Source organism: Sceloporus occidentalis, unplaced genomic scaffold (genome assembly GCF_023333645.1).
Source record: "Sceloporus occidentalis isolate IW3139 unplaced genomic scaffold, rSceOcc1.0.p SCAF_94, whole genome shotgun sequence".
Taxonomy (NCBI): Eukaryota; Metazoa; Chordata; class Lepidosauria; order Squamata; family Phrynosomatidae; genus Sceloporus; species Sceloporus occidentalis.
The window spans coordinates 3,774,512-3,799,811 of NW_028317074.1; the positions used below are offsets into that span (position 1 = coordinate 3,774,512).

Consider the following 25,300-nt stretch of genomic DNA (forward strand, 5'->3'; position numbering starts at 1 on the left):
CGGCGCCATCTTCCCTGCTCCACGGCCGCCATCCGTTGCTTCGCACGGACGAAGTTCTGTTGTCTCCTGGAAACGGCTGCACCGTCTCTGCTGCTCCGGTCGCGGAAAAGGCACTCCCACACAGCAAGGAGCAGGGAACAAACGGGGTAAGGGACGCCATTGCAACGGCTCTCCGCCATTTTACACGCACCGGCTCCCACACGCTGAGACATCTCCCAGCCAGGACACCCAGTAATCCCTGCTATAAAACCAAACTGTTATTTGCAGCTTTTTAGCACAAGATCAATCTTTCAGTTTCTGAGCACATTATTGCCCGATTTTCGGCAGATATAGGGACTAACAGGATATTCAAGAAAACTTATTAAAAAAAAAAAGTTCTTTTCAAATATACTACAGAAATTACCTACTATCACAGGAGCGCAGTAGTACACAACAAAGGCCTTTATGTTATCGCATTCATATCTTTGACAACCGAAGGGCATGTGAAAGTATCCTGATACAGATTACTGCGCTCTCTCCAATTTTGCATCAACTCACATTATGCCCAGCCGGCGATCTAAAAAACAAACCCCGCTCAAACTTACTACATTTTACTCTCCAAAAGATAACAACCAGTTGTTATCTAATCTACTTTCTTCAACGGAAAATACACAAAGTGACTATCGTTCACTATCACCTATCCATACTTCTATGTGTTCAACCATGCCTCCCAAACCCACCCCGGCAGCCTCTAATACACTTTCGGAAGAAGCTGCTTCAACAGCCTCAATGGGAGACGCTAAACTTTCACCTACTATAGAAACCACTATTAGATCTCTATTTCAAGAATTCAGAGAATCCCTACAGCAAGACTTTATGTCCTCCCTAAGTACCTTATCCAAAGAAGTTACCAGCATAGGGGAAAGGACTGCACACCTTGAGGAAAAAATGGGGGAATTTACTGATGCCCACAACGCTCTAGTAGACACTCAAAACGAAATGACTGATGATTTATTCGAACTTAAATTGAAATTAGCAGACCTAGAGGATAGGTCTAGACGAAACAATATTAGATTCCGTGGAATCCCAGAATCAGTACAAGCTCCAGATCTCAGAGACTTTCTCATTGATTATTTTACAATTCTTACACCTCAAGCGGATCAGCGAGATATGATTATTGATAGGGTCCACAGGATTCCGAAATCTTCTCATCTCTCCAAGGACATACCCAGAGATCTCCTGGCCAGGATCCATTTCTTCCAATACAAAGAGGAAGTACTTAAAGCAGTCAAGAATCCTCATATACTACCTGACCGCTTCTCTAAAATAGCGTTATTTGCTGACTTGTCAGCCGCTACTTTGAAAAGAAGAAGAGCGTTCTCTACTACCACCGCAATTCTGAGAGAAAAAGGAATTCCTTATCGTTGGGGATTTCCTGTGAAACTTCTTGTAACCAGGAATGGAGCCACTCATGCACTTCATCACCCTAGTGCGGCACTTCATCTAATTAACAAATGGTTCCCTGACTCTGTACAAGAGTCTTCCACATCGCTGCATAAGAGGAGATCTCCCCCTCTCCACCAAGAATGGACCACTGTCAGAAAGTCTTCCTCCGTGGATTCATCATTGGGACACAGACGCTCCCACTCAAGATCCCGATCTCCTACTTGAAAACCAGGACACCTCAAGACGTACATGGACACGTATTATCCAACTTTCCGGAATCACAGATCCTTTGGACTTCCCGTCCAACACACCCGGTCCCTCCGTCAAACTCCTTTGCTTGATGCTCCAGTTCCTTCCTGACTGGACATTCTTTAGCCGTGTATGGTTAGTGACAACTCTTTATCCTCATTCAGGGTTGGGCAGTCAGTTATAAGCTCTGCCTTAATGTCTTTACAAAATTCGTATATCTCCACTCCCTCATTTGCCACTGTAAACCTAATGGCTTTGGCTTGTTCTCACAGAACACTACTGTTGTTATCTAAAGTTGAATGTTTTCTGTTTTTATTGCACTCAACTCGTTCGAAATTTCTCTATATGAATATTGCTATCGATGGTATACCACTTCATTTTTGGAGTTGGGCAGGTGCGTTATCTCATCCAAATCACTTAATTTATCACAATGGTAGTTAAATTATCTACTTTAAATGTGAAAGGCTTGAATAGCCCCTTTAAACGAAATTTATTTTGGAAAGAATGTTGCAACCTGCAATGTGACGTAATCTGCGCACAAGAGACTCACCTGCTTGACTCCGACACATTTAGGGTTAAACATAAAAACTTTCCTGATATCTTTTTTACACCTCATACAAAAAAAAAAAGGGGCGTACTTATAGCTATTAAGAACTCAGTGGCGTTCCGTTTGATTGATGTCACGTATGATGCTAATGGTCGATATATTATTTTAAACTGTGACATTAATAACGTGAAGTTCTCTATTGTTTCACTCTACGCTCCCAATAGGCGACAAGGGAAATTTCTTTCTCACCTACTCACGGCACTCGACAAACATAGATATGGGGCGATTATATTGGCTGGGGATTTTAACAAGGTCCTTTCCCCCGTATAGATAAGAACCCTCACAACATATCGGACAAAAACACAGACATTTATAACATTCTCTTTAAAGAAGACCTATATGACACATGGAGAACCCTTCACGATGATGAGAGAGACTATACGTTCTTCTCTAACCCACATCACACATACTCGCGTATTGATCTCATTATGGTTGACAAATGGCTTCTCCAGAAAATTGTCTCCTCCACAATTGGTATTATATCATGGTCGGATCACGCCCCTGTATCAATATCCATTAAGGAACAATTTAACATCCCACCTACTGCCCCCTGGAGACTCAATCACTCTATTTTGGGTGACCCAAACGCTAATACTACAATAGAAAGGGACCTGAATGAATTCTTTCATTTTAATTCCCCTTCAGATACCAACGTTCTTACAAATTGGTGTGCCCACAAAGCTGTCTTGCGTGGTACCTTTATAAAACTGGCCTCTGCCCAAAAAAGAAGCAGACTAGCCAAGACACAAGACATTATGCACAATATTAAACTCATTGAGGACACACACAAAGTATCCAGAGACCCTACTTTGCTTAAAGAACTCAAATCATTACGTTTCCAACTCTATCAACTTTTAAACTTCAAATTCGACTTTCTTCTTCAAAGGACAACAACCCACTTCTACTGGCAGGGTAACAGGGCTGGCAAACTATTAGCGAATCGTTTCAAAACGAAAATAGCAAAATCTAAAATTCCATTTCTTTATGACAAAAGGGGTAGAAAGGTACTGAACCCACAGTTGATCACAAACACATTAGCAGATTACTATAGGGATCTATACAACCTACATTTGGATCCGAATACTCCCCAGCCAATGCCACCCTCCATTTCTTCCTTTTTGAAATCTATTAACCTCCCCTCTCTTAACGATGCCACTTTACTCCTTCTAAATAAATCCATTTCAAAAGAAGAGATATTATCGGCGATCTCCTCTTTGAAACCAAATAAATCTCCAGGCCCAGACGGATTTACTGGGGAATATTATAAAAAATATTCCCATATTTTATCTCCTCAACTTCATCTAGTCTTTAACGAAATTCTTAATACAGGTAACATTCCCCCTGAAATGCTACACGCAATTATCATCACACTCCCTAAACCAGGTAAAGCTCCCAATAGGCCCGAAAATTTTAGACCGATCTCTCTGCTAAACATTGATCTAAAACTATATACTAAAATCCTGGCTAACAGGATTAACGACATTCTTCCATCTTTAATTACTAATGACCAAGTTGGCTTCGTTAAGGACCTACAAATGGTAGATGGAACAAGATGATTTATCAACTTGACTCACTTTGCGAAGACTCGTCGGATGCCTTCTCTGCTACTCTCCTTGGATGCGGAGAAGGCGTTCGACAGGGTGCATTGGGGTTTTCTGTCATCGGTTCTAGCAAAATTTGGCTTCGCAGGCAAAATTCTCTCGGCTATTAAGGCCTTGTATTCCCACCCCTCTGCTGTTGTTTATTCCTCAGGATTCTTATCACATAGATTTAATATATCGAATGGCACACGTCTGGGCTGTCCCTTGTCGCCCCTCATTTTTGCTCTTGTGATGGAGCCCCTGGCCGAATCAATACGAACTGATCCTTTGATATCGGGCTTGCCGATAGGTAAGAAAGACCATAGCATCGGCTTATTCGCTGACGATATAATCATAGCTTGCAGGGACCCCTTGTCATCCCTTCCATCCATACTTGATACTTTAAGGAAATTTGGAGCCGTCTCATATTACAAAATCAATGAAACTAAAGCTCAAATTCTTAATATGGGCCTTTCCCCTAAAATAGTTAATGTCCTTAAATCTAGATTTCCATTTACCTGGACACCCACTTCACTCCCTTATTTGGGGATAAAATTGACGTTCCCTAACACGCGTCTTTTTGAAGAAAACTATGCTGTGTTACTGAAAAACATGAAACACACGATTTCAAATCTACCTTCCTTGGGCGTTTCCTGGTTAGTAGCGGCCATTAAAATGATGATCCTTCCCAAAATACTATATATGTTCCGTACTGTCCCAATCTTCCTCCCGATAACTTACATTCAAAAGCTACAAAGCATCATAATGCAATATATATGGATCAAAAAGAAACCAAGGGTTAGGGCAAAAACTCTTTACCTACCTTTGAGAAATGGAGGTATTGGTTGCCCTTCTATTCTCCAGTACTACAGGGCCACCTTATTAGATCAACTTAAATATATATGGAATAAGGACGTCTCTAAATTGTGGGTGGAGATGGAGATGAGAGAGCTGGGCCCCTGTGGTATTCACGGTATTTTTAGTGCAGCATATTTGTTCCGGACCGTTTTGTCATACTCTCATCCTACTTTGAGAGCAATCTCACAATTATGGCATCGGTTTGTAATTCCTACCAAACTATTTCAAGCTAATCCGTTATCTTTGTCTATTAAAATCTTTGAGGCAGCGATGCCTGACCTAAATTTAGAGGTCTGGATTGAAAAGGGAGTACAGCGTATATCAGACATTTGGGACGGTGAAACTATGATTCCATTAGAAATCCTTCATACTAAATTCCACATTAGGAACCAAGACTTTTATAAGTATCTACAATTACGCCACGCCTTCCAGTCCATCAAAATGCACTCCACTCAAACTTACTCTGATTTGCTTCAATGGCTGACGCAAAATAATAAACACCATAAAGGCATCTCACGGTGCTACTCATTGCTACTTAAAACTTACCTAGACCTTCCTGACTCCTACAAACTCAAATGGGAATCTGAGCTTCATACTCACTTCACTGCAGACCAGTGGCAATTGGCACACACGGTTATACCCTCCGTGTCTAAATGTATCAGCCACCTAGAAACTTCCAAAAAACTGTTATATCGATGGTACCTTACGCCGTCACGATTAGCATTATTCAATCAAACTTCTAACACCTGCTGGAGGTGCTCGGATGTAGGTTCATTTCTTCACATATGGTGGCAATGCCCCAAAATACTTGCATTGTGGAGGAAGATTGGTAAATTTTTGTCAACCCTTTGTAGGTTTCCTGTTATACTGGATGCCCCCCTAGCGCTACTCAACATTAATGTAGACCAATATTCCCATTTTCATAAGACCATTATTCTGCACGCGCTGATTTCAGCGAGATATAACATCACTAAACGTTGGAATTCTAACCTGATACCTTCTCTTAAAGCAGTTATTCAGGATATAAATTCTAATTGTTGGCACGAATTTAAGATTTCCACTGCCCAAAATAGGACTACTACCTTCTACACCAAGTGGGACATATGGTTACATAGTACACACAACACGGTTCAGCTCCTTTGACTCCTGTATTCCATCAAAAATCATTGACTTTACGTGTACGCAACTTACATGAGTGCAATTTGTTTTCTCTTTTATATTGTTTTATGTTATCTTTTTATTGCTCTGTTTGTCATTTTCAAATGATTTCAACAAACTTACTTATGTCATTTGTATAACTTGTATATTGTAACTGCATTACCTCTGTACATTTATACAAATTTGTTTATCTTTTCTAACAAAAAAATGTATTAAAAATTTATGTTACAAAAAAACCCAAAACAATAATGGCTTTTAATTGTTTTTCCCTCTTTAAAGTACCAAACTGCGTAAGGTTTGATTGTGACTTATTTCAGATCTCACATGTTTGGAACTTTGTAGTTTTTTCACATTATCAGTTTTTATGCGTTTATGCAACTATATGTGGTTTGAGACACTGCCATGCTACTGGGAGTTTCCATTTTAATGCTATCCCTGGCAGCACAGGTAAGGTAGTCTCCTCCTATCTGAGGTATGCAAAGTTATAAAGAAAGACCTTCCCTCTCGCATAACCCTCTCTCGGTACTTGCTCTATGGGGAGCTTTTTTTTGGGGGGACATCTCAGCTTACATTCAGAATCCCGGGTGGGCTGTCTTCAGTGGCAAATCTAGGAACAATATATAGGGGGAGGCACATAAGATACCACCGTCAAAACTGGGGGGCCACTAATAAGTTTCACCACCGAATCATGTCACCAAAAAAACTAAATAAATATATAGAAATAAGTATGTAGTGATACCTTTTTATTGGATTAACATATTACTTAAAAGACAAGCTTTAAAAAATGTTCTTCTCTTCCTCAGTTATTACTCCTTCAGCTTTTTTTTTTAAAGAGGTTATTTTACTGACACTCCCCTTACACATACCTGGCCATAAACATATACATACACTGCCGTTACACACGACTGCCCTTACACGATGCCTTTACACATACCTGCCCATAAAGGTACTGCCATTACACACGACTTCGTACACACACTGCCTTTACACACACATATACACATACACTGCCCCTACACACTGCCTTTACACATACCTGCCCATAAACACACATATACACATACATTGCCCTCACACACATACCCATGAGCACATATTTACATATACTGCCCTTACACACTGCTTTTACAAACACCTGCCCAAACACACACACATATACACACAGGGCCAGCCCTACCATGGAGCAGAGTGGGGCAATTGCTCCAGGTGGCACTTTTGAAGGGGCGGCACTTTGCCACCCCAAGCCCTTTTTTTTTTTTTTTTTTAAAGTGGAGGAGAGAGAGGGGCACCGAGTGGTTTTCGCTTACCCACTCAGTGCCCCTCTCCTCTGTGAGCCCTCTAGCTCGGTCTCGGCGCCGGCTTGCAATACTGAGCGCCGGAAGATGACGTCATTTCCGGCGCTCAGCATTACAATCCAGCACCGAGACCGAGCAGGGAGACTGGCCGCAGGGGGGGGTAGATAATAGGGAGGGAGAGGAAGGGTAGATAATGGGGGGAGGCGGCAGAGGAAGGGTAGATAATGGGGGTGGGCGGCACTTTAAACTTCGCCCCAGGCAGCATTATGCCTTGGACCGGCCCTGTATACACATACACTGCCCTCACACACCCCTGCCTTTACACATATATATACACATACACACACACCAGCTTACAAACAGAGAAGGGGCAGATAAGATGGGGAGAGGGGGTAGTGTGAATGCGTATGAGAATGAATGAATGAATAAATGTGTGGATGAATTGTGTGAATGCGTATGACAATTAATGAATTCATGTGTGGATGAATTGCTTGAATGATTTGTGAGACTGCATTAATGAATGTGTTAATGATTTGTGTGAATGAGTAAATGCAAAGATGGTACAAGAAGGGTGGGCTTTAACAATAAATAAATAAATAAATATGGGCTGCTCGGGCTTAAATGCCCGGGCCTATTTTTTGTCCCAGTCCGGGCCTAATTTGGAGCAGTGGTGTTTGGAGCTATAGCTGCACGGGACTACACACTTTGTTTACATAGGTACATTATGTACATGCCATACAACTACAATTTTAGGCTATTCCATTCTGGGGAATATTCCTTTTTTAGAAATGTAAATTGCTTTGATTTCATCTGTCAAGTATAACCTGAAATCTAAAGTTACAAGATGCAACTTACAACACTTGAAAAACATTCATTGGATACATACCTTGTACACATCATGATTATCCAGAATATGATCAAAGTTCTTATACATATCATTCAGCATGTCCACAACTTCCATTGGTGTGCTGTACTTGCAGATTGTGGTGAAACCAACTATGTCACTGAAGTAAATGGTGACCTCTTCAAAATATTCAGGTTCCACACGGCCTGTCTCTTTAAGGGATTTTACTACTGGCCTGCAACAAGGGTCACATTACTGCATTATTTATGTTGATATCTTATAAATGTATTAAAAAAATGTAGCCACTAATCCACATCCTACAGCACAGGGGATGGGACAAGGGCACTGAGAAGGCCCCAGCACAGTAAAAATGACCTCATTGTCCCATAAAGGAATAATTAATATTACTCTGACTCTCAGAATGATAATACATATAAGTTGTATTTATATGCAACTTATAGAACTGACAAATCCAGGGTCTGGGGACAGTGAAATACGTTTTATACCTGACTACCTCTGACTCCTATGAAACTCCCCAAAAAAGTGAAACGTATGAAACACAACTAGGCTGCCTTAGGGATTTATTTGATTTAGGAATATACAACATTTAGTTTTTTGTCTTCCTGAGTCCATGCCTATGTTGTCAGACAGAAATATCACAGTGATCATCGCTTCTTCTCTTCTGTCTACTTTCATCTGTCTTCTTTCTTTGTCCACTTCTCCCTGGTATCAGCCTCCACACACATCCTCTTCCTCAATTGGAAGAACGCGGTAGAGACTATCCCCACACCTAGACACACAATTACCCAGGCCAGGTAAAGGTGAGGTGTATGTGGCATGCATGAGACAATGCTCAGGTGCACTTCTCCTCCAGGTAAGCATGGAGGAAGACATCTTGTCAGGGAAATACTTACACCCCTGTTCCAACCTGCTTAGAGGAAATGTCCACGGAGGCTCCGTTCTTTTGTGAAAGTGATCCGAGAGGCCAGGTTAATGGAGCTGACACCAGGGAGAAGCCAACTAAGAAAGAACACAGAAGAACAAGAAGAGGCAAAAGAAAAAGGAGACAGAGACATGGAGAAGATAGGGAGACATTAAAAGAGTGTGAGAGAGTGTGAGTAAGAGTGCGTGAATTAATTCTTTACTTGGCACACACTTGAAGAATTAAAAAAACTCACCCTGGAAGCAACATGAAATTTAGTTGGTCAGCACGATCTCTTTCTGCTTTATAAAGCTGGGTTCGCTCCTCCACCAGGTGCTCCAGGTTTTTGGAGTAGAGTTGCAGTCGGCGTATAAGAGTGTCCATGTAACTCTCATTTGTCTGGTTATGAAAGTTACTGCCATGAAGACAAATGGACCAATTTGTAATCGGTTTTAGTATAGCAATCAAGTAAAGTTAACAATGACATTGAAAATGTAAATGGTCAAATAAGTTGAATGTATGAGACAAACATGATATGTGCATTTTATTTAATATATGAAATGCCATTACACTTGCGAGTGTGGTTTTCCCCCCTAAATGTATTAAATTATTTTTTGCACCATATATATATATATATATATATATATATATATATATATATATATATATAAATATATATATATATATATATGTGTGTGTGTGTTTGTCTCTGTATTATATTGTTGCATGGGATATACAAGCCTTGAAGGTAATTAATTCCTTGATTCTTACTTAACCAAGTGTATACTTATGTTACATAGTTACATTGTTATATAGGCTGAAAAAAGACATGCGTCCATCAAGTTCAGCCTTTCCTATATCTGTTAATTTGTTGCTGTTATACATATATCACACAACACCCCAGGCAGTCTGTTATGTCTTGCACAATGTAGTGTTAAAATATAAATCTTAAGTAGATGAAAGTTATGGCTGCTGCTTAGCTATACTGTTTACCTATTCTGCATTGACAATGAAATGGGAATCGAGCTGATATAGAAAAATGATAAGATGTCACGGACAGATGTGTGCAGGTCTGGAAAAGGAAGGACAGACTGGGTGGGAGTGAAATACAACTTGTGTTGAACAAAAGAGACGAAGAAGAAAGCATAATTGGGGGAGGTGGGAGCTGATATCAAAAGAGGTGTGAAGACAGCACACTAGCAATAAGGGGGACTGGTATGATCAAGCAACAACCCTCTACCTTTGTTCCATTTGGTGCTGCAAACTGTATATATCACCATTAAATGCTATGTGAAAATTGCAGGACTTTACCTAAATATCTTCCCAAGTGTGTTTTCAATTTTCTTAAAATCTGGTCTCTTTTCAGGATCTTCCTCCCAACAATTTTTTACTAACACATAGACCTAAAGTAAGAACAAGCAGAGTCACAACAGTATCAGAATATGAATATATAATCTATATATGTATAAAAGATAATATATATATAAAAGATATAATAAGATAATATATAATTAATATATATTATCTTTTATTTATATAGTGCCAACAAGTTACGCAGCGCTTCTTACAATACAATATACCGTATTTGCTCGAAAAAATACTCCCTGTCTTATATTCGAGGCCGTCTTATAATCAGACCACAAATAGAGGTCTCACCACAAGACTAAGACCCAGATCCCCCGAAGCACTGCAGGGGACCTGGATCTTCCTCTCTGGCAGCCGGTGAACGTCTGTGCTATGCGCGCAGACAACTTGCCCGCACTTCTGCTGAGGCTTCTATGATGGAGCACTGGCATCACATGACCTTTCGGTGCTCAGTCATAGAAGCCCCGGCGGAAGTACCATCCAGCAGCAGCGGAGGTTGTTTGCGCGCATTGCACAAACCTCCACCAGCTGCCTCCACTAGACAGCAGGGAATCTGAAGCATGGGGACAAGTCTAGGGATGCACTGGTAAGGTGGGGGGGGGTAAAAGTGGCATAAGGGTGAGGGGTATAAGGGTTTTCTGGAGGCAGAGTGGCATATAGGGGGCTAAAAGGCATATCAGGGTATTCTGGAGGCAGAGTGGCATATAGGGGGTTAAAAGGCATATCAGGGAGGAAGTGTGGCATATAGGGGGTTAAAAAGCATATCAGGGAGGAAGTGCGGCATATAGGGAGTTAAAAGGCATATCAGGAAGGCAGAGTGGCATATATGGCTGTATAAGGCATATCTGGGGCAGAGTGACAAATAGGGGGTTAAAAGGCATATTATTATTATTATTTATTGTTTTATATAGCGCCATCAAATTCTGTATCATTGTACAATGGGTATATCTGGGAGGCAGAGTGGCATATAAGGGGGTATAAGGCATATGTGGCGGGGCAGGTTGACAAATAAAAGGAAATAAAAACAAAAACTTCATTGTTCTCATTGTTGTTATTAAATATGAAAAAAAAGTTTACATGTGAAATAATATTTACTAGTAAAACTTTTTTCCTATAGGGTAGTCTTACATTCAGGCTTTTTTCCCCCTAAATTAATATTCAAATAATAGAGAAAGGTGAGAGGTAGAGTGAGAGTTGTATCAGTGACAGTGAAGTTCTAGCAACTAAGATGGTATGCTTCTCTAAAGAAGTGGGTTTTCAGATTTTTCTTGAATGTTGGGAGAGAGTTCTAGAGGTATGGGGCAGGGTAAATTGGAGAATCTGTAGTGACTACTGTAGTGTATTACAGGGACTGCAGCAGACATTTTTTCCCTGTTCCTGAGTAGAGTTTAGTTGTTTAGACAGTTGCCCGTTTATGCTACTAGCAGGGCCGGCCCGACAATGAAGCCAAGTGGGGCAACCGCTCCAGGCGGCACTTTTGAAGGGGCGGCACTTTGCCGCCCCAAGCCCTTTTTTTTTTTTTTAAAAAGCGAAAGAGAGAAAGGGGCGCCGAGTGGTTTTCGCTTACCAAGCTGTCAGTACCCGCTCGGCGCCCCTATCTCTCTCCTCTGCGGCGAGTCTCCCTGTTCGGTCTCGGTGCCGGCTTGTAATGCTGAGTACCGAACAGGGAGACTCGCCGCAGGACTGCTGAAAGGTAAGTACAAGGGGGGGGGGGAGATGAAGGGTAGATAATGGGGGGGGGGCGGCAGGGACGGAGGGAGAGGAAGGGTAGATAAGGGGGGGGCGGCATTTTAAAATTCGCCCCAGGCGGCATTTTGCCTTGGGCCGGCCCTGGCTACTAGCCAAATTTGTCCACAAGTCTTTATTATCATATCATCTATTATTCTTCATTGCTAAATAAATATCTGTGACAAAACCAGGTGTTATAATATATAATTTTGGGGGGAAATTCAGTCCTGCTCCACAGGGTTGCATCTACTACTATTACTGCTGCTGCACCTCTTTGACTTTCCTTAAACTGGGGAAATTTCTTTTAAACAAATGTCTATAATATTGGGGAAATCCAGTCCTGCTCCATGGGGCAGTTTGTGCCTATGATGTGCAAGTGTGCTCTACTACTACCTACTACTACTACTACTACTACTACTACTACTACTACTACTACTAATGCCGCTGCACCTCTTTGACCATCCTAACTCTAGTGGAACCTTTTTTTTTTTTAAAGATTTCAATAATATTGAGGAAATCCAGTCCAGCTCCATGGGGCTGCATGTGCCTATGATGTGCTAGTGTCTGCCTGCCCAGGCCCAGTGTTCTGCTAATACTGCTGCTGCATCTCTTTCACTGTCCTTACTCTAGGAGATTCTTTTTTTTTTTTTAATTCTATAATATTGGGGAAATTTAGCCCTGCTCCATGGGGTTACATGTGCCAGTGTCTGCCTGACCATGCCTAGTGCTTTGGGGAACCTTTTACATTTCTATAATGAAAGGTGTGTCCAGAAGGTGTCAAAGACCTCCCACTTTTGGGAACGTCCCCCAAATGTTGTTTTGTATTAACAAAAAAGACCTCCAAATTTCATTTGAAACAAAAAAGCCGGGAAAAGTAATTTATTGCCCAAAAATAAATGCAGCAAAAACAAAACCAAAATTTTGCCAATGTGATTTTGCTTGCCCTGCATATGTCAGTACTTAATGGTGTTTATTGAGAGGAAGGACTTGTTACTAGTGGGGTGCCTCAGGATAAGTATTCGGACCAGAACTTTTTAATATTTTTATTAGTGATATTACAGGAGGTCTTAATGGTAAAAGATTTAAGTAAATTAGAGTGTAACAGCTGGAGTTAAATGTTAATAAATGTGAAATTATCATATCACTGGCTATTTGGGACATAAAAATCCCAAAGCAGGATAAATATACCGTATTGGCCTGATTAAAGGGCACACCCTTAAAGTTTGGTGCTATTTTAAACAAAAAAATATTTTTGAAGAAAAAATAGGGGGATATTAGGGGGATAGTAAAACAGTAACAACAGAAAACAATAGCCATTTTAAAGTCCCCGCCTTAATTCATAATCCACCTTACTTATAGATAAGCCACTCTGCTCCCCAAATATGCTTAATGCCCCCAGATATGCCGCTCTGCTCCCTAGATATGCCACTCTGCTCCCCAGATATGTGTTATACACCCAGATATGCCCTATACCCCTATATGCAGACTTACCTATGCATCCCTAGACTTGCTGCCAGTGCTCCAGACTCCCTTGTGTCTACCGGGGCAGCAGGTGGACGTCTGCGCGATGCACATACACAAGTTGTCTGCGTGCGCCACGCAGGCGTCCACCGGCTGCCAGAGAGGAGGATCCAGATCCTTTTAATAATTTTTATTATTAATAATTATTAGGAAAAACTAATAGAGGCAAGTTTATTTGAGAGAAGGGGCAACGGCTTAGGTCAAAAGCTTAGCTGTAATGCAAGGAAGTTCTATTTGACTGAGACAGTAGTAGATAAATGGAAGAATCTACCAGCAAAGGGGTGGAGGCTAATGCAGTGAGGTGATTTAAACATGCAATCCTCACTATGGGACCAGGCCAAGGACTGATAAGGTTTAAATCCCTTATACCAAGAAAAATTTTTCCTCACCTCAATTTCCCATTCATCGGCTGTATCAAAGTTCAAATCTGGTCGGAAGGGACAATTTCCTTTGCACTTCAGGAGTCTGGAAATTTTTTCTTGAAGGTAAAGGAACAGAAAATCAATTCAACATCAACCAGAATGATGTCTATCTGTAGGGCATTGCAATGCAATATTTGCAACATAGGTGACATATATATACTCAGTGGCCACTTTATTAGGTAGAACTGTTCAATTGCTTGTTAACACAAATAGCTAATCAGTTAATCACATGGCAGCAACTCAATGCATTTCGGCATGTAGACATATTCAAGGTAACTTGCTGAAGTTCAAACTGAGCATCAGAATTGGGAAGAAAGGGGATTTAAGTGACTTTGAACGTGCCATGGTTGTTGGAGCCAGATGGGCTGGTCTGAGTATTTCAGAAACTGCTGATCTACTGTGGTCACAAGCACCAGTGTGCAAGATTTCCAAGAGGGTCTCTCCAGACCCTCCAGAGAACTCTTGGCTCCTTTTGCAGCTTGAATACAGGTGCAGTATTTCAAATTCTGGTATTTTAACTTTTTCCATGCCAGGATTTTGTGGGACTATACAGCACAAATCTTTGGTCATAATTCTTTTTTTATTCATTTTTTGGATATATTTTCTTGGAACTGAATGATTCCCCTTATGATGCCATGGTGACTTCACTGGGGTAATTTCCATTTTATTACAAACACAATTACACATCCGTGCTCACACACACTTAATTATACATCCATGCGCACACACACAATTACACATCCAAGCTTACATACACACAATTACACATCCATGCTGTGACACACACAATTACACATCTATACATATTTACAAACACATAAACCTACATCCCACCTTCCTCCTGTTTGCTGTCCAGCTGCTCACACACTGTGCAAGTAGCCTCGGTTTCACCGCAGAGTCACGTGACGCAACGTGACCCAATGTTTCTGTATCTGAGTGCCGGCTCAAAATAGTTACGAAAAGGGCCCTTCTAACTTGGACCGCCTTTTCTAAACAATTTTGAACCGGTATGAGGAGGCAGGAACAAGGGGTCGCAGGGGTCACCCGGGCACCTTAGAGGCACGGGCCCTGTTGAACCTGCAACCCCTGCAGCTACACCGCTGCCTGTTGCCATACAGGGAACTTAAAACGGATTTGGTAAAGTTTTTTCTGTGTATTCGTGTAAGAAGTTTCACTTTTTTTGTAACATCACATTTCTCCTCCTACTTCATAGTGTTGTTTTGTCCTTTTTTTCTCTGCACGTTGACAAGGTTATGAATTTGCCTTTATTAGCCTTGTTTGAATTTGCCAATTTTTTGTTGTCTTTGGCATACATTCATTGTGACAAAAAAACTGTGATTCAATACCCATATTGTCAGAAGGCTTTTGGTCCAATGTGCACATTTGTCAGCAGCTTTATTGTATCACAAAAGTTACATATTGCAGGCTGCATTTCCAACAAAGAAAACCATTCTTTCATTTTCATATTATTTTGCCTGAAATGGCATCATTTTTTGTAGCGATACATTTTCCTGGTTTTTTTCTGGCTGCATATTTCCATGCATGTGTACTTGTCATAAGCTGGGCTTCAGATGTACATGGTAATAGGGTCACCACATTTTATTTCAACCATTCAGGGACACATCTACTGCCTATATCTCACAAAAACACTGTTTCACATATACACTATTATTAGGATACCGTGGGAACCATGTTGATTTCAGATTTTATAATATATTATAATATACCGTATTTGCTCGATTATAAGACTACCCTATAGGAAAAAAGTTTTACTAGTAAATATTAATTCATGTAAACTCTTTTTTCTTATTTAATAAAAGCTATGATTGAGAAAAATATATATATTTTATTTCCTTTTATTTGCCAACCTGCACCCCCAGTTATGCACATCTGCCCCCAGGCTTGCCACTCTGCCCCCAGAAATGCCTTATACCACCCTATTTGCCACTCTGCCCCATGATGTGCCTTTTAACCCCCTATATGCCACTCTGCCTCCAGAAATGTCTTATACCCTCCTATATGCCACTGTGCCCCATGATATGCCTTTTAACCCCCTATATGCCCCTCTGCCCAATGATATGCCTTATACCCCTATATGCCACTCTGGCATATAGGGGGTTAAAAGGCATATCATATGACTGCCCACTCTCATTTAGATTCCTCTGCCCCTCAGGCCAGACCTCGGTCCTTCCTTTCCGCTCCGTTGCTACAACACTTCCGCCTCAATGACGTTTGGAGGCTCACACATCCAGTAGACAGGCAATACACTTTTTTCTCAGATCCACATAAGTCCTTCTCTCGCCTGGACTATGTTTTCCTTTCTGACGACTTACTCCCCTTCCATTTGTCTTCCCATATTGGTAATATTGTCATTTCTGACCATGCCCCTGTCTGGACTGACTGGACGCTTCGTGACCCCCTTGCCTTTTCACGTAACTGGAGATTCCCATCTTTCATGTCCCAGTCAGAGTCCTTCAAATCATTTTTGGAAACTGAGTGGCACAATTACATCGATGATAACATTGTTCATCTGGACGATGTTAATCTGTTATGGGAGGCCTGCAAGCCTGTACTCCGGGGGCAGATTATCGCATACATGGCGAGGCGTAGGAAGGGGGCCGATGAAAAACTTGTTTCTCTTAATAAGACGTTGACTCAGGCTTACCAGGATTATAAGGCTCATGCCACCCCTGAGACGGAACGGGCCTACAAGGAGGCTAAAGCCTTGTACGATGCTTGGGCAGCTGAGAGGGCCCAGACCTCATATACCTTTGTCCGTAATAGGTTTTTCCGTTGGGGCAATCGTTCTGGAAAACTGTTGGCCAACCTCGTGCGGCACTCCCTACATACTCACCGGGGGGTTCGGGAGGTGCGTCCCACTCCGACGTCCTCCTGTACAGACCCTAAAGACATTGCCGCCAGTTTTGCGGATTATTTTGAGTCTTTTTACTCGGCTGTTCCGGTTACTACTGAGACGGTCTTGGAGATATTCACCAAAGCACAAATACCTAAGCTACTTCCCGAGGATAGGGAGGTCCTTGGGGCCCCAATTACACTCCGGGAGCTACAAACAGTCATTCAATCCTTGCCTAACAACAAAACGCCCGGCCCTGATGGCCTTCCGGCCGAATATTACAAGCTTCTCTTGCCCCATATTCTCCCATATTTGAAGGATCTTTACAATAATATTCTGAATGGCAATCCCCCCCCCACCGAATTTTAATACTTCTCGAATAGTGGTTGTTTTAAAACCTAATAAGGACCCTACCCTTCTTCCGTCGTATAGGCCCATTTCCCTTCTTAATCAAGATCTTAAGATTCTTTCTAAGCTAATGGCCAATAGACTCCAAACTATATTACCTAACCTAATCTCTCCTTCTCAAACCGGTTTTATGAGGGGGAGGCGCTCGACGCAGAACATCCGCCGTGCCTTAGCTGCCATTCACCACACTAAACTTGCCCGTCAATTCCATAATATTATTATCAGTTGCGACGCCGATAAGGCGTTTGACAGGATCTCATGGCAATACCTCACTGGTTTTCTCAAATTTCATCATTTCGGAATGCCATTCCTGAACCTGTTTAGGGCGCTATATGAGTCCCCTGTAGCACAACTGACAGTTAATGGTCTTAACTCCCGATTCTTTTCACTAGGTAGGGGTACTAGACAAGGCTGCCCCTTATCCCCACTTTTTTTCAACCTGGCGGTGGAACCCTTGATACGTCTTCTAGAGGCCTCTCAATCTATTGTAGGTATCAAGGTGGGCAGGGTAGCACTTAAATCAGCGGTTTTTGCGGACGATTTTCTTTTTATTCCTATCCGATCCTAAATCGGCCATCCCCCACCTTTTGACTTTATTACAATTATTTCACGAGGCCTCCGGTTTCCTAATTAACCCGCTTAAGACGGTGGCCTTGCCCATTTATGACCAGGCTAAGTTAGGTTGGGGTGATAGTTTCCCCTTCCAATGGTCCTCCTCACGCTCCATAACTTACTTAGGTCTGCAGATTCCCGCAAATTTACATCTTCTTTATGATTTAAACTTTTCCCCACTCCTCTCTCGCATGGCGACCGATTTCCGCTCCTGGGGGCGACTACCGCTCTCCCTAACGGGTCGTTGCCATTTATACAAAATGGTGACCTTCCCTCGTCTTCTCTACCCCCTTCAAATGCTGCCGCTTATCATAAAAAAATGCGACCTCCGCGCACATGATAGACTCCTCCGTAACTTTTTATGGCAACATAAGAAACATAGGATTTCTTTATTTAAACTCCAACAGCCTGTTTCCCACGGTGGCCTTAACCTTCCGAGCCCCCTGGGATATAGCCTTGCTGCTAACTATAAAATAGCACTTGAATGGCTTTTACAAACACCTTGCTGTGCCTGGCCTCTCTTGGATCAACAGTTTACACCTGACGTTCACCTTGCCTCTCTTCTCCACCTGCCCCCTTCCGACTGGCCTGTTTCCTTACGAGACAACCCACTACTTGTTGCCCCTGCCAGGGCTTGGAGGTTGGTGCGTAGGGCCCAAGGCCTTAGCCCGAATGTCTCCTTGTTCCTGCCTTTCCTCCGCAATCCTGATTTCCATGACGGCAGGGCTGCTGCTCTGTTTTCCCACTTGTATGCTAAGGGGGGCAGGCTCCTGACCCATTTCTTAACTGATGGTACTGGGGCATTACTTTCCTACGAAGGTCTTTTGACTAAATTCTACCCCATTCCTATTCATAGGTTGCATTTCCTACAAATCTCCAGTTACGCTTCTAAAATTCTCTCCTGCCTTTCTCCATCTGACAAGAACAATAGACTAGATAAACAGACCCTACTCTTGCAGACTGGTCCTACCTCTGTCTCCCGACTATACTGTTTGACTCGCCCGTTGATTGATCTAGAGACTGTGACTCAGGGCCTTGCTAAATGGCGGCTGGACTTCCCAGACCTTACGACAGACTGCCTGGTTGACGCCACTATTAGGGCTACTAGGATATTAGTCTCTAAATCCTATTCTGAAATGTTTTTAAAATTGTTACATAGGGCCTACCTTCCCCCAAAGCTATGGAAACTGGTGCACATGGCGGCTGATTCCCACTGCCCGAAATGTCTCCATCCTGACGCAGACTTAATGCACTGCCTCTGGCTCTGTCCCCAAATTCAGGTTTTCTGGGCTTCCATTCATGATTTTGTCACTACATCGTTGAAACTGCCTCTTACTATGACCCCCGAATGGGCTTTATTTGGCATTTTTTCCTCCACCGATACTTGTCGACTTCCAGCGAGAGATAGATCCCTACTGGTGGTGGTGGCGGCGGTGGGGAAGAAGGCCATTCTTTCTCAGTGGATCCAACCACATCCACCCACTTTAGCCATGTCCCTGTCACGACTTAATTATATTTTCCAAATGGATTGGACCGAATCTTCCCTACATAGAGAAACCAAAGCGCGTGCCTTCTTTACAAAATGGTCGGCGTATATTCCCACACTGGCTCCCTCCACTAGGGCCTCACTCCTTTCCATGTTCCAATACACTGGATGGTTTTCTCGGCAAATCCTACTGGGCAGACACCCCCTGCCGGGTTTAGGTTGATTTTATTTTATTCTCATTTTATTTTATTATTATTGTAAGGCTTTACTTATGTATCTTGAATTATATACTTTGGTACACGATGTATCGTTTGTTGTCCTGGCTGTGTGCTGTGTCGGGCGTCCCTTCCGCTTCATTCTCCTCGTCATACTCTTACTTTGTCTTATTTACCATTGTACCACTGACGACTGCTTTAAAATCATTTTGTCATTTTTATTCTTTTTGATCTTTGTATACGTATGTTTGTATACTTCAACTGTATACCTCTTGTTTGCGTCAAAAATAAAAGTTTAAAAAAAAAGGCATATCATGGGGTTAGTGGCATATAGGGGGTTAAAATGCATTTCTGGGGGTATATATATATGCTAACAGCAATCACACTCCTATCAAGCCAAGGCAGCCAGTACATGCTGGAACCTGGGGATGATAGTAGTGTGATTACAGCCTCCCTATGCCATGCTACCACCACCACCCCCCCTTACACATCCATGCTATCACACACACACTCATTCACAAACATTTAAATACTCATTCATTCCATTAATCACACATACTCAAAAACCCTCACTGACCACCTTACCTGAACTGCAGATCTCCCACTCGCAGACTTCTGCAGGGGCCCAGCTGTGCCAGCAACTTCTCTGGCCCCGCCCCCAGAGGAAGGAGGGGGGAGGTAGATTATGTGAGGACTGTGCTAGCTTCCTGTTCTCCTGCTGCTAGTAGCAGCGACGCTGCTCGCGACCAAAGCCCGGTAAGCAGCACGTCCCCAGCAGAATGAGGTCTGATTAGAAGACGACCTCGATTATAAGACGAGGGGTATTTTTCAGAAAAAAACCTTGTCTTATAATCGAGCAAATACGGTACATACAATCAATACAGACATGAGCAGTTTCAGAACTTCTCTATTACCAGAAATGAACAGATTCAGAGAATTAAACCCTCTATTACAAGACGTTACACAGGAAAGGCTTCTGGACTCTCTGCCAATCAGGAGCGTTAAGAAGTCTCTCCTGATTGGTTGAGACCTCCTTCATTCTCATTGGAGCCTGCCGGGACCCAAGACTGAAAGTCCTATTGCGGGACTGCCCTGGGCAATCCCGGACATGTAGTCAACTCTACATGGTAAGCCATTAGTAACATATGAAAATACAGTTCATGAATCCACCCTACTCAATTTCATTCTGGTCTTGTATTCTAACTTCAGTCCTACAAGCTAAGTTTTTCTCAACATTCTTGGAAAAGCTAATTAAACTATATGGACACAATAAGAACAAAATATTTTTCAGATAAAAATAAGTACACAAGGAACAACAAAACTGCACAGATTATTTGTTTACTGTACTGTATTGTTTTATTTTGTTTACTCTATTAGATTTTCCTTGTTTGTTCTTGAATCTACCTGCAGTATATTTCAACATTTTAATCATATTATATTGTATATTTACATTCATATAAAATGTGATTTTTGGAATTTTTTTGCTGTAAATTCTGTATATTTATTTTTGTGTCTACTTTTACAAGACATAATGTTTTTACACTTACCTTTAGGGTCATGGCACTGCTCAGTGTAGAATGTCTCTTTTCTGAGAACAATTTCTTGAGCTATGATCCCATAGCTATAGACGTCGCCTTTCTGAGACACCCCATCATGAAGTAGATGCTCAGGGGATGTCCACAGGTCTTTTGACAAAATAATGATAATTATTTTTAGAACAGTAACATAGTAACATAGTAACATAGTTCATAAGGTTGAAAAAAGACCAAAGTCCATCAAGTTCAACCTATATACATATTGTGTCCCTACTGTGTTGATCCAGAGGAAGGCAAAAAAACCCTTATGAAGCAGATGCCAATTGCCCCATACCAGGGGGAAAATTCCTTCCCGACTCCAAATATGGCAATCAGAATAAATCCCTGGATCAAGGTTCTGTCCCTATTAATCTAATATCCATAACTTGTAATATTATTGCTTTCAAGAAACACGTCCAGGCTCCTTTTGAACTCTTTTATTGAGTTTACCATAACCACTTCCTCTGGCAGAGAGTTCCATAATCTCACCGCTCTTACTGTAAAGAACCCCCGTCTGTGCTGGTGTAGAAACCTTCTTTCCTCCAACCGTAGAGGATGTCCCCTTGTTATAGATACAGTCCTGGGTATAAATAGGTCCTGGGAGTGATCTCTGTACTGTCCCCTTATATATTTATACATAGTTATTAAATCCCCCCTAAGTCGTCTTTTTTCCAAACTAAATAACCCTAATTCTGATAATCTTTCTGGGTACTGTAGTCCTCCCATTCCCCTTATTACTCTGGTTGCCCGTCTTTGAACCCTCTCCAGCTCCACTATATCTTTCTTGTACACTGGTGCCCAGTACTGTACACAGTATTCCATGTGTGGTCTGACTAGTGACTTGTACAGTGGTAGAATTATTTCCTTGTCGTGGGCATCTATGGCCCTTTTGATGCACCCCATGATTTTATTTGCCTTAGCAGCAGCTGCCTGACACTGGTCGCTACAGGTAAATTTACTGTTAACTAAAACTCCTAAGTCCTTTTCCATGTCAGTCGTCCCCAGTGTTTTCCCATTTAATACATATTCCCAGCCTGGATTTTTCTTCCCCATGTGCATAACCTTACATTTATCTGTGTTGAACAGTAAACAGTAAAGTCAACTTTTTATGTAGATGCATTTATTTGTGCAGCACAAAGATGCCCCTGCAGAGCATCACCTTCCCTCTTACTTCTGTTTCTTTTTTTAATTCTCCCTTTTTTTATGGTTTTAATTCAATTCCTGTGTCACTGGCTTAATGGAGGCAGGTCATAGTTAATATATAAAATATGTTACTTTCTGTTGTTTGCTTTGTAATCACCCAAACAAAACAAGAAGCACTCTGTATATAGCATTTATATTTGACTCACATTTCCATTTAGCACATTTACCCTTAATGACAAAAAGTTAATGTTATCCATGATAGAAAAAAATTAGCCATATCATTTGCATGCTTATTAAAGTACATGGTGGCCCACTGGCTTATAACACATGGCTGGCTTTTGCATGTGGTGCTAGAAAGCTGTGAAATACCATATGGATATATAATGAAAATAGTTTAGATATTTGCCATACATCTTACCTTTTTTAGGGCTGAGAACACATTTACCAACAAAATCAGTGATTTTCACCACCATACGGCTGTCCACAACACAGTTTGTTGACTTCAGGCGTCCGTGAACTTCAGTTTTACTTGAGTGCAGATAAGACATACCCTGCCATGTAAATATGATTTAAAATGTACTATTATAGTAATGGAAACTGCTATAAGAAACATAAAATATCAAAGCCTAGCTTCAAGTTATCCAAATTTAGGTTGTTTTTTTTTGTTACAGTCTATTCTGTTGTAAATGAGTTATATATAGTTGAGTGATTATGTAAAGAGTTGAACCTTAAAATTATGGTCAAGTTAAATTTCTTTTAGATCTTAATTTAGAAAAAAAAAAATTCAGACAAAGAACACATACATTACATAGCTGTTAGACAAGACATGTATTCCAACACGCTGTCTGAGTCAGCGTGCTTGGACTGAGAAGCTGGTGGTGAGGGCTTTGTCAGTAGCTGTGTTTATCAGAGACAGCTGGGTAAATCTGAATGCCAGGATATGAAATCATTTCCCAGTGCCAAGACATAGGCAGCAAGGGAGAGGGTCGACAGACCCTTTACCTCCCACTGGGTCCCAAGGGATGAGCCTTCTGCTGAGCCTACAAAGGTAGGTAAGATGGGAGTGTCCCAAAAGTACAAGTGTGTGAGGATGGAGTGAATTTGTATATGTTAGTGTCTACATGTGTAAGTATCAGTATACGTGAGTGTGGAAATATGTAAGTGTGTGTGTGTTTAAGATTGTAGAATTAACATGTGAAGCTGAAGTTATGGGTGTGCATATTATACACAAGTACTTATTTTGTTACCTATAAAATTGTAAAGTTATTTCTCTGTACAGATGCATATTATAGCCAAGTTGTTACAGTTAGCCTTGCTTGATTGAAACTTGTAAGAGCAGGACTCTATGAGCCCTCTGTACTAAAATGACAGGGTGCAAGGCCCCTTCCAGTAGATGCCTCCATTCTTCTAAAGCCAGTTTAATGGCCAGCAACACTCTCTGTGAGAAATAAACTACGGGGTAAAGTTGTCCATCAGTCTCCTGCCCTTGTGATAGAACGGCACCTACTGCGGTGTCGGAAGCGTCTACTTCGAGGGTGAATGGGTTGTGGGGGTTAGGTAGCTGGAGAATAGGAGCAGAGACAATTTTGTCTTTTAAAAACTGAAAAGTCTTTTGAGCAGCCTCTGTCCAGACGAACTTGTTGTGTGTAGAAGTGAGAGCTGAGAGGGGTTGTATGTGCTTCGAAAAATCTCTGAATCTTTGTACCCCCTTCCGGTCTGTGGGTGACGGCCAGTTGAGAATAGCCTCCACTTTTTTGGGTCCATTTGGATGCTAGTTGGAGACAGTATATACCCCAAGAACTCGATGCTTTGGACCTCGAACATACATTTTTCTAGTTTAGCATTTAGTCCGTTAACCTGGTTAACATGTGTCCGATGGAGCTCTATAAAAAAAAATCAATATCGTCCAAGTATACTGTGACAAAGTGATCCAGGATGTCACGGAAGACGTCGTTGATAAAATGTTGAAATGTGGCAGGGGCGTTGCACAGCCCAAATGGCATCACTAGATATTCATAGTGACCGTAGCGACATCAGAACGCTGTCTTCCATTCGTCTCCTTTACGGATCCTTACTAAGTTGTAAGCTCCTCATAAATCGATTTTGGTAAAATATTTGGCAGAACGAGCATGTTCGAGTCGTTCAGAAACCAACGGAAGGGGATATCTGTTCTTCTTACGGTAATGTTGTTGAGCTCTCTATAATCAATGCAGGGTCGTAGGCCTCCGTCTATTTTATGTACAAAGATGACTGCACCGGCTGGGGATGTAGAATGGTGTATGAAGCCTCTAGCGAGGTTGTTGTCGAGATATTCTTTCAAAGTAGTCAACTCAGGTTCGGAGAGGGGGTAGATCCTACCGAACGGAATAGACGCCCCAGGATACAGTTCAATAGGGCAATCGGATGGCCTGGAAGGTGGTAGGTTCTCGGCGGCCCTCTTCTCAAAGACGTCAGCATACTGTCTGTACTGGTCGGGTAAAAAGGTAGTGGTATGCGTAAAACAGACCGTTGTATGCCGTAATGATGTGAGGCGAATTGGAAAATTCCCATCTCCCAGTTGATGTAGGGATTGTACAGGCGTAGCCATGGAAGACCGAGAATAAGTGGAGAGATGGGAGATGTGGACAACATCAAAGCGGAGTGACTCCACATGTTTGTCGGCAATCTTGAGGTGCAGGGTGCAGGTCTCATGGATGATAGGCCCAGTCTTCAAGGGGCTACCGTCCACAAGCAGGATAGACACAGGATGTCTCTTGCGGTGTGGGGATGGAGAGGGACTGTACATACCCTGATTCCACTGCAAAGATACGGAGAGGGATAGGTGAGCTGGAGTACTTGACATAGGATCAGAGTGAATGTGCAGGTGTGCTATAGGCCTCTTACCCTTGGCGGGGCGGGCCCTACAGTCCTGGAAAGCATGGCCCGCCTTACCGCAATAGAGACACAGTCCTAGGGTATGACGTCGCTCTTTTTCCGCTGCGGACAGGGGCCCCCAAACAATCCCAATCTGCATGGGTTCCTCTTGTGGTGAAGA

At 42.0% G+C, this 25,300-nt stretch overlaps 1 protein-coding gene across 1 annotated transcript in view; it reads right to left on the bottom strand.

Moving 5' to 3' along the window:
• The window catches only part of LOC149284413 (guanylyl cyclase C-like), a 159,841-nt gene that overhangs the window by 38,589 nt on the left and 95,952 nt on the right, over positions 1-25,300 (bottom strand). The window contains exons 18-23 of the mRNA XM_089496809.1: positions 22,685-22,817; positions 21,097-21,234; positions 13,942-14,030; positions 10,250-10,341; positions 9,195-9,353; positions 8,059-8,251 (exon numbers count right to left, since the gene is read on the bottom strand). Coding sequence (XP_089352935.1) covers positions 8,059-8,251; positions 9,195-9,353; positions 10,250-10,341; positions 13,942-14,030; positions 21,097-21,234; positions 22,685-22,817 — 804 coding nt within the window. The remainder of the gene's footprint in view (positions 1-8,058; positions 8,252-9,194; positions 9,354-10,249; positions 10,342-13,941; positions 14,031-21,096; positions 21,235-22,684; positions 22,818-25,300) is intronic.